The 10,638-nt window shown below is 35.3% G+C and overlaps 1 protein-coding gene across 1 annotated transcript; it reads left to right on the forward strand.

Annotated features, from left to right (window-relative positions):
• The first annotated feature begins 2,222 nt into the window (after positions 1–2,222).
• Positions 2,223–10,388, forward strand: LOC132184219 (annexin D5-like). The gene is made up of 6 exons (XM_088518252.1): positions 2,223–2,374; positions 6,460–6,605; positions 6,850–7,065; positions 8,825–9,040; positions 9,172–9,261; positions 9,980–10,388. The coding sequence occupies exons 1-6, from the start codon at positions 2,299–2,301 to the stop codon at positions 10,181–10,183; spliced, it is 948 nt and encodes a 315-aa protein (XP_088374378.1). The 5' UTR covers positions 2,223–2,298; the 3' UTR covers positions 10,184–10,388.
• Positions 10,389–10,638: the final 250 nt, after the last annotated feature.

Below are 10,638 nucleotides of genomic sequence, written 5' to 3' on the forward strand. Positions count from 1 at the left end.
TTCTTCAACTTCTCTAAAATTTTCCTAGAGGCATAATCATGGTTGGGGCTTGGGAGGACATAATCATGTAGCTGAGGCCGTCGAGGAGGGCATTTGCCTTTAAAAATTGCTGACAGGGGGCATAATCATGGCTGAGGAGGGCATATGAAATTTTTTTTACCATGGTAAGAAGAATTTTTAGGAGTTGATATGCCCTATCTCAAACCCTCTGGCTATACCCTCTATTATTATTTATTTTTTATTTAAATTAAGAAAATTATAAAAAAAGTGAACATACCGTCTCTCAAACATGAGGGATAGCTAAACCATCATCACAAGGTTGTAGGGTGGTTCGCAATTCTTGAAATGGTTAGTGGTTTGAGTACCCATTTAATTTTTTTTTTTTTTTTAAATAATCTTTAAAGAGTGATTTGAACAATATATATATATATATATATATATATATATATATATATATAAGTCATGCAACCGTCTTGTGTGGTATTTTTCATTTATTTTAGGGTTAGATACTAACCGGCGTAATTTGCAACCAGGTAGTAGTTGGAGGAATAAAGTGTTACAATTTTTAGTTTGATGGTCTAAGTGCAAAAGTACATTTTCTTCAATGATTTAATATCAAACGTAGTATTCATGCAATATTTTTACAATTCATCTACTCAAGATATTGTTAGGTATACTTTGAACAAATATATTCTTCATTGATAAAAGACGCATTAATCAGAGGTAATATGCACTCTGATTACAATACCATAGATACAAGTTGGAGTTTCCTTAAGTCAAACCTTATCTATAACATATCATTAATGCAAATGATAAGATTAATTATAGCTTACGTCAACATTGTGACATCGAGATGTATAAGGGTTTATCTCTTTACCATTTTATTCTTTGTGTGGAGGCCATAAGCTCTCTCCTCCACCATGCAGAGAGCACAAGAGTCGTAATAGGTATTTCAACTTCCAATAGAAAGAAGAAAAAAAAAAAAAACTTCCAATAAAGGCCCTAAATTAAATCACTTTTTTTTTTCTTCGCTAACGATAGCGTTTGTTTTGCAAGGCAAACTCCTAGTAATGGTGTAGGTTGACTACTTGACTAGCAAGTTGCTGGAAATCTATGAGAAGGCCTCACGTTATAAGCTAAGAAAAACATCAATGGAGGTCAGGAATCAAATCCTTGAGATGTTTGGCATACATACTGCACAAAGATATGATAAGCATCTTGGGTTATCAGCTCTAATAGGCAAATATAGAATACGAGAAACACAGTTTGTACTTTGTTTCAATAATTTAAAGATGTGTCACGTCAAGTCCAATCACAATCTGACAAGTGTCTCATATGCTTCATTAGCATTATTATTATTATTATTATTATTTTAAAAAAGGGAATTGTTGAGCCACCCCTATAAGCTCAACAAGAAGAAAAACATCAATGAAGATCAGGAATCAAATCCTTGAGATGTTTGGCATACATGCTGCACAAAGATATGATAAATATCTTAGGTTACCAGCTCTAATTGGCAAATATAGAATATGAGAAGCGCAGTTGGTACTTTGTTTCAATAATTTAAAGATGTGTCACGTTAAGTTCAATCACAATCCAACAAGTGTCTCATACGCTTCATTAACATTATTTAAAAAAGAAAAAGAAAAAGGGAGTTATTGAGCCACCCCTATAAGTTCAACAAGAAGACAAACATCAATGGAGATAGAGAATCAAATCCTTGAGATGTTTGGCATACATGCTCCACAAAGATATGATAAGTATATGGGGTTACTAGCTTTAATTGGCAAATATAATATACGAGAAATGCAGTTGTACTTTGTTTCAAGGAGAAATGTTAAAATATAATAAAGACTTTACATTTTGTCCATAAAAGTTTACATAACAAGATGCCACATTATTTTTTTGTGGAGGAAAAAAAGATAAAATAAAAAGAAAATAATGTGACATCTTATTATATGGACTTTTATGGACAAAATATGAAATTTTTATTAGATTCTAACATATCTCTTATTTCAATAATTTAAGGGTAGCTCAACAACTCCATGTGGGGTCAATAGAGAGAGAAAACCTTATACTAAAACGACATCGTGTAGTCTTAAACACCAAAATAGAAAGGGACACATGAAGGGACACATGTTGATCTGGCACGTAAGTCAAGTTCGTGTAAGGTAAGATAAGATACTTTTAAAAAAAGAAAGAAGTTGACGTCCAACGTTACATCTCTTCAAGCAATTAAAATATACGGCTGCTCTGCCTCTGTTTTTTCGCAAAGACCCACAACCACAACAAGAGAAAATGTCGACGCTGAGCGTTCCTCCGGTTCCCACTTCCCTAAGGGACGACACTATAGCACTTTACCGCGCTTTCAAGGGTACTCTGTCTCTCTGTCTTTGAAATTTCTGTTTTGTTATTGCTTTTATGCGTGGTTCTCTAGTTTTGTTGATCCAACCATGGAAATCCTCGAACATACAGAAATTTCAAGTAAAAAACCCAAATTTTTTTTTTTTTTTTTTTTACTTTTTATTTTCCTGTATTTCTCTGTGGGATATACTCGTTCTTAATTTATGAAAATTTACTCTTTATTTTTTTTTGGGTAAATTATAAGTGGAAATTAACTTCTTTTGAAAACCCTCTGTAAACCTTACGATTTGTGAAAGAGGCAGCACACAAATCTGTTCTTGGATTTATAAGCTGAAAAAGTGCTATTTCAGCACGTTCTTAGGCCTACTGAGAGTCAAATTTCATGTTTCTGGGTCATTTTACTCCAAATCAAAAGGAGTTTTTGTGACGGTTTCCAAATGATAGAGTGGTAATTTTTCCGATAAATTTGTTTGTTTTTTAGTGAGAGTTTGAGAGAATTGAAACTAGTGTACCCATTATTATATTTTTTCCTTTACAATTCTTTAAATTGCTTGAACTTTAAGCACCAAGCTTTGTCTTTTTGTGTGTGTTTGTGTCTATCCTTGCTATATTGTTTCGTTAAACTGACTTTATTATCCTATATTTGTTGGCACGCATTATCTAGCCGAGCTTTTACTTCCAAAGCATGTTTAATAAGTATTAAAACTTGCTTTTAAGGCAAGTTGTAATGAGAAGTGAAATCTTGTCAAGATGGCTGAAACTATTGTCTATACTCTGATAATGGGGTTTTTAAAGTTGTGATATGGATTCATTTAAGCATTTCGGGTTACAAAAGAAACTTGTGTTGTGCTCAAAGAAAGCCCAACATGATTAGCAATGAGGGTATTTTTTATTTCACCCTTTGTTCTAACATAAGTGCACAATGGCATATTTACTTATCAAAAAAAAAAAAAAAAAAGTGCACAATGGCATATTTGGAATTGTATTTCTGCATCTGGAAACAATATTTTCTTTGAACAATCTAGACTCTGGTTACAAGACCCAGAACTTGTTGTTCCATTTCAGTTGATAAGGGTCATCTTCCGTATAAAAGAATCATGTCTTGTCATATGCTTAAGCACGCACAGGTAATTATAGGTGACAGAGTTGTTAGCTGTGAATGATGTTGGTCATGAATTTTTGTCTTTTATTAACTAGAATATTGATATTATCATGAATTTTCATGGTGATTCTCACAGCAAAAAAAAAAAAAAAAAAAAAAAATTAAGGTTTTAGATCTATTCCCATTGGATATAAAACATTAAGCCTTTGTTGCATAATTGACAGTTACTTGATTTTTTTTATTTTATTTTTTTAAAATAAAAATCATGAATGTGTAGAATTTTGATTTTGTTGTTTCAACTAATGAAGTCTTGGGGAAGAGAGAAAGAAAGAAAGAAAAGAAAATAAATAACAGGAAGAGAAAATACAAAGAAAGAAAATAGCTGATGGTTCTTTCAAGTGAAGAAAGAAAATAAACAAGTGCAATTGAAACACAGAGCGCATTAACATGGTTCTTTCAGTTGAAGGAAGAAAATAAACACATGGCTCAAGCAAGTGCCATAAATAAGAATGGTCTTTGAGAAACCACAATCATAAAAGCAAGCATATGATCTAGTTGCTTTTTTTTTTTTTTTTTTTTTTAAAGTAATGTCTTTCTGGTTATTATATTTGGCTTGGAACATTGGAAATGTTGCCTCCAAATATGATGTAACAAATCCATTTGCTGTGACTATATTGGTATGATTGAGCTTGTTGTGACATGATTTTAGTTACTATCCCTTGCAGATGCTTATGGAAAATGTGTATGACAACCAAATAAACTAGACTAAAATATCAGTGATTTGTTTTTAGGGTGCAATTAGTTCCATTGACAATGAAATGGGTAGGCTTAAAATTAAAAGATTAACATAAGAAGGTGCTGGCTGGTTTAGCTGGTAAAGTCTATTGGCTTTGTACCAGAGACCTGGAATTTTGAATCTTGCCTTTACTAGGACTGGGAGGGTTCATGGGTAGGGGGAGTTAGCCAAGCAATTGAAAGAAAAAAGAATAACATAATCAAGAAAGAAATGGAGATTTTCGGCAAGGAAGAAAAAGGTGATATTTCTGCATGATTCAGAATGTTTTGCATTTTGTCACAAGGGCTTTTTCCTCTAGGATATTGTTCCCAAACCGATAACTGAAAAGCAGTCTGGTTGCCGGCTGAAAAGTTTATGCCACTGATACTTATTACCCAAAGTAGTTTTTGCAAATTGTGATTTGATTTTTATTGAGATGCTTCTGGAAAAAAGATATCTGCATGCGTGAATGTTATAAGTAGTTCAAAATATTATTTTTAAAGTGTGTATGAACAACAGAAGCAATGAAGAATTTGTGCCATGACAACTTTTAAGACTTTTAAGTGACCTAGAAAGTCATCTTGTCTTTTATCTTATTTTGTATTAATATGCAACTGAACAACTGGTATACATTTGAATGCTGGATATATTTATAAGAAATGAGTAGAATCATTGTCTAAAACTTGTAAATAGTTCTAAACCATTGGTTTGTCATGAGCAAAAATAGGACCCAAAAGTTGGTTTGAAAAGATTCTGCCATTGGAAGTTAAGCTGAAAAAGTTAATATTTTTTATTGCTACAAGATTATCATCTTAAATCAGTAGAATATGTTATATTTGGTAATTTTATTTCCTGAAATAGTTAGAACGGAGTCTTAACAATTTATGATGGCATGACCAAACGATGAAGGACAGAGTTGGAAATTTTTTTTAGGCTTGCTTATTTGGTTACTTGGGGCTGGGGAAAATCGTGAAGCTCTATTTGTTGAGAGAGGGTCATGAGGCTTTGTAGATGGGTTGGGGATTAACTAGGTGAAGCTTTTGTTGGCTAAAAGTCACCTGAAAGCAGCTAATATAATGCTGGCTTAGGGCTTGGTGGGTAAATTAAGTTGTGCCATAATTGTCTTCACAAGGCAACAGATGTTCACTGTAAGATGGCAAGTTAGCCCTTGTTTGTTTTAGTGTAAAATGTTTTCTGTTGGAAAATGTTTTCAGGAAAAATTGGCTATCTTTCAGTGGTTGGTTGCAAAAAAATGGTTTGGAAAACATTTTAAGTGTTTGGTTGGAAGTTGAAAATGCTTTAAAAACACACCAGAAATCACCACCACAGTCCTCTCACCGAAAATCAGCATACACTGCAGCAAAATCACCACACAAACACCAAATTCAAAAAATCGCACCTATCAAAACCTTAATCAAAGATCAACACCTTATAATCCAACTAATCGGCCATCCACAAATCACAATGAACATGAAAACAGGCGGCATGGAAGAGAGAGAGAGAGAGCAGAGAAAGTCGATGATTTCCAGTGGTTGATAGTGGAGAGAGAAGATTAGACAGCGGCGGAAGACCAGTGGTAGCGTGACGGCGATGGTCTCCAGTGGTTGATGGCGGTGGCATTGTGAAGTTGGTGGCTATTGCTAGGCAAAGACAATAGTGGTTGCCGATTGTGGAAGGCAAAGAGAAGAGAGAGTGAGATGGTGGTTGCCAATAGCGGTCGCTGACGGCGGTGATTTCTGTTTGAGAGAGAGAGAGAATGAGGGTGTGTGGTGACGGAGAGGGGTGGAAAATGGTTTATGGAAACGAAAAGAGTAAAACATTTTTTATGCCTCATTAGCATTGTTTTCTTTGGTCAACTGAAAATGTTTTTCGGTTTCAAAATTTTCAGCTGCCCAAACACCCAAAAGTGGAGTCAACATTTTTCCAGAAAAAGGTTTTATGATGAAACAAATGGGGCCTTAATTTTTTTGAGTGGTAGTTCTTGGTGGAACAAATCAAGTTCCGCCACCAGTTTCCTACATTTTGATTGTACAAGATATTGATTGTTATACATCCCAAAGTTTAAAAAGAGGAGATATTAACTATATTCCTTCTGTGAGCTGCCATATTAAGGATATTGGGATTTCCCATTGAGTCTTCTACGAGGTGTTTTAAGAATTTTCATTGCGTATGCAGAATATTCATTTCCAAATACTCTTGTTTAATTTTGTTTTTCCAGGGTTAGGGTGCGATACTGCAGCAGTGGTCAGCATTCTTGCCCATCGTGATGCAACACAGCGTGCTCTCATCCAACAAGAATATAGAACAATGTATTCTGATGACCTTCTTAAACGCTTGTCTTCAGAGCTTCATGGAAAATTAGAGGTAGCAATATTATACCTACTCATGAATTCTTTTAGGCTAAGGTCTGTGGAGCAGCTATACCTTTTTTATGATTTTTTTTTTTTTTTTTCTTTTTTCATTTCTTTTTTGCACTCAACTACTGGAGATAGAATTGTATATGACAGTATTTATAAACTCTGCCAAAGCATCTAGATCTGAATTCTATATGCTGATATATTTATTATAGCTTTAACTCCTGTTCATATGATATTCTTCGATTTATCAGACAGCAGTTCTCCTCTGGATGCATGATCCAGCAGGACGTGATGCAATCATTCCCAGGCAGGCATTAACAGAGACACATAATTTTGAAGCTGCAACTGAAGTATTATGTTCTCGTACCCCGTCTCAGATACAAAGTTTTAAACAAATATATCATTCAAAATTTGGAGTTCCCCTTGAACATGATATTGAAAGAAACACCTCTGCAGATCATAAAAAGGTAACCTTTCTCTATGTTTCTGAATTTTGCTTTAATCAAGGCTGAACTATTATGCTTTGGAGACAAATATCTTTGATTCCTTTTTGAAATTCTCACTTTAAGCTAACAGCATTTTATGAATAATATCCAGGTATCTCATTTAACTGTCCTTTTGTTTGTCTATATGATTTGCATTCTGATAAAATCCAGAGTTAATGTTCCCAACCCCCTTCAAATAGGGCGTTCATAGTGTTGTAGCCATGTGGGCTTCTAAGTGTTGGTATGATCTATGATTATATGTACTTGAATGTAACTGCAAATCATAATGTTGTAGCCATGTGGGCTTCTAAGTGTTGGTATGATCTATGATTATATGTACTTCAATGTAACTGCAACTTAATATTGGCTAAAAAGTAAGCCCTGCAAATGACCAATGGATATGCAAAACTGCCTAACATATTAAATAAAGCATGACCTTCTGTCTGTAGGATGACCCTTAGCAATTGCTATGTACATTGAAGATGAGGCTTTTAAAAGTCAGAATTAAATTAATAATGAATTTATATATTGCACCTGCTGCTGGACTATGAAATAGAGGAATCCTTTGGTTGTGCTGCTGGATCATGAAGTAGAGGAATCCTTTGGTTGTGCCTTGGGTTGCAGAGTTGCTAACAGTGGTGGAGCCAAGATTTTGTTGTGAGGGGCCGGCCAAGTGACCCAAACATGATTAAGTTCAGTCTGAATTCATAACTAGGCAGTAAAATGGATGACCAAAATCAAAAAGAAAAAAAGCAAGAGTGGCCGTAGAGGCCTAACTCCTAAGTGACCCCAAATTCAGAACCAAGTCCAATTAATAATATTTCTAATAATGATTCTTGGTTCTTACTTCTTAGAAAACACAAGCCATTAAGTGGGCCTTAGGGGCATGGGGCCATGGGGGACAAAGTGACCCAAAATCACATTGTAAGATAGGAAAAAAGAAGAAGAAGAAGTGCAGCTGTGGGAGCGTGGGGGCCTAACTGACCAGAATAATAGATAAGAAAAAAGCAGGAAGAGGGGGAGGAAAGCACCAATCTCTTCTATATCCTTTGCTTTTTTTGTTTTTTTTTTTTTGGGCTCTATATCCTTTGCTGGTTGTGTGAAGAAAAGGACAGCAAAAAGGTACTCAGTGGGGGCACGGGGAGGAAAAAGAAAGGAAAAGGGATTGTGTCAATGTCTTAGAAGGGTAGGTAAAAAAGATGTAATACATGGCAGCGCCTCAGCAGAAAGGGGAAAAAAATGATTTTTTGTTTTATTGGAATTTTTTGGGAAGCTAGCATTTCAGTCTTTAGGATTTGGGTTTAATTATTCTTCTTCTTTTAGTTATTGGAATTTGGAATACGTAAGGATCTTAGAGTACTGTATATCTGAAATGAGGGGTAGCTGCTTGGTTTTTGAGATAGCAAGCTATCCAACTTTAACCCTTGTCATGTGTGCCCGGGCATTATTTGAGCTGTTCAATGGCTCCTCCATGTAGTTCTTCTGAATTTCAAAATGCTTTTTCCAAGGATGCTTTGAAATTGAAATAGAGAGCGAAGTAACTAGACAACCTACTGATCTTAGAGGACTGTATATCTATAATGACGGGTGGCTTGATGCATGGTTTGTGATAACAAGGTGTCCAACTTGAATCCTTGTCATGCAGAGTCTTTTTAACGTTCAATTCTCATATTTTAGAATATCTTTTGTTAAGATATACAAGGAATGTCTTCATTATCTTAATGCAAAATACTTGGTGTAGCTCTTGCTTGCATATGTAAGCACACCCCGTTATGAAGGTCTGGAAGTTGACAGAGCAATAACTGAGAAGGATGCAAAGGCTCTTTTTAAAGCAGGGGAGAAGAAATTGGGAACTGATGAGAACACCTTTATTCGCATATTCTGTCAGCGAAGCAGGGCACAATTGGCTGCTATTTGTTATGCTTACCATGGCATGTATGGAAATTCACTAAAAAGTGTATAGTTTCTTTCTATGATCTCACCCTTTTGTTTATCGATTCCCCCCCCCCCCCCCCCCCCCCCCCCCCCCAAGCTTATTCACTCTTGAAATTTCTGTTCTGACACTTGGCCAAACTGAACTTATCTCAGGCAATAAAGAGTGAAACATCAGGTCATTTTGAATATGCTCTCTTGACAATTTTACGCTGTGCAGAGAATCCTGCAAAGTACTTTGCAAAGGTATCATCCCACTCTCTAAGCTTAGCTGTTGTTTCTCTTTGCTGCAATTTGGCTATAATGGAGAAGTTTGTTACAAAAATAATTTCACAAACTTGGCGTTTTATGCAAGAAAGGCAAGGTAAATGAAAAACCTGCTAGTAATGTGTCTATGTTACCTGATTCTAGTAGAGACAACTACCCTAAGTTTTAGGAATAGCATGTCAGAACAAAAAACCTCTTATTATAGTGTATAGTTGAAATCAGCTTGATTCTTGAAGGCATATTATTATAGTAGGGACAACTTCAAAGCTTTCACATGTTCTTTGTTTCTTATTGGATAACGCCAATGTTATAGTGTACAAAACTTCTACTATAGGGACCAATTTCTATTTGCACAACTTCACAATAATTCTGTAAAGCTTACTCACAATTTTCTTTGGATTGGCCCTCCAAATACCCCCTTCCATTATTCCAATAAGTTCCATTGTAAACAGTAGAAACCAGCAAAAGAAAAAGTAAGTGACTTAACAATTGATTCATGACTATATCCACCATTCTGATATCAAAATTCCATAGAGATGAATACTTAGCAAAACTGATTCTCTGTGTTTCTTTATCTCTTGTATATCTGCACAAACAAAGCCAGATATTCTACTTTTACTGATGGTTTGGCATCATGGTACTCAAGAACCTACCAATAAGGTCATGGATGTGTCCTATCACCTCTAAATTTTTGCAGGTGTTGCATAAAGCTATGAAGGGTTTAGGAACTAATGACAACACCATTATAAGGGTAATTGTGACCAGGGCTGAGATCGATATGCAGTATATAAAAGCTGAATACTTGAAGAAATACAAGAAGACATTGAATGATGCAGTCAACTCAGAAACATCAGGTCATTACAGGACTTTTCTTCTTTCCCTTCTGGGTCCCAACCATTAGCCAAAAGAAAGATGATGGCTGTTTTGTACAGGAGATGTAATTATGAACCAGATCTATCAAGTTGTAATATCTCAATTGTGCCAGAATTTAAGCTTCCTGAATGCTGAAGTGTGTAATAGTGTGGTAAAATGCAAAGCAGGTGGATGTGGCAGCAATAGCGTGGGGACAAGTTTTCTTTTAATGCTTTTAATGCAAATTTGGACAACTGTAAGAGTTGAGGTATGTCATGCTGTACTTAGTTTCTTAAATTTTGGTTTTTTGTAGGGGTGCCAAAAATAACGGGGAAACCGAAACTGGGACCGGGAAACCGGGGACCGGTTTCGGTTCCGGTTGCCAAAAAAAAAAAATTGGGACCCCGGTTTTGGTCCCGGTTTTTGGCACCCGGTAAAAACCAGGAAAATCAGAACCGGGTCTTATTTTATTAAATAATATATATATATATATATTAATTCTTT

This window comes from Corylus avellana, chromosome 7 (genome assembly GCF_965113065.1).
Source record: "Corylus avellana chromosome 7, dhCorAvel1.hap1.2, whole genome shotgun sequence".
NCBI classification, from domain to species: Eukaryota; Viridiplantae; Streptophyta; class Magnoliopsida; order Fagales; family Betulaceae; genus Corylus; species Corylus avellana.

Excerpts from the sequence above, each read along its gene's own strand:
- LOC132184219 (XM_088518252.1), top strand. The coding sequence starts at position 2,299 with ATGTCGACGCTGAGCGTTCCTCCGGTTCCCACTTCCCTAAGGGACGAC. Across the intron at positions 2,375-6,459 it reads ACTTTACCGCGCTTTCAAGG|GGTTAGGGTGCGATACTGCA; the intron begins GTACTCTGTCTC and ends TTGTTTTTCCAG. Across the intron at positions 9,262-9,979 it reads CTGCAAAGTACTTTGCAAAG|GTGTTGCATAAAGCTATGAA; the intron begins GTATCATCCCAC and ends AAATTTTTGCAG.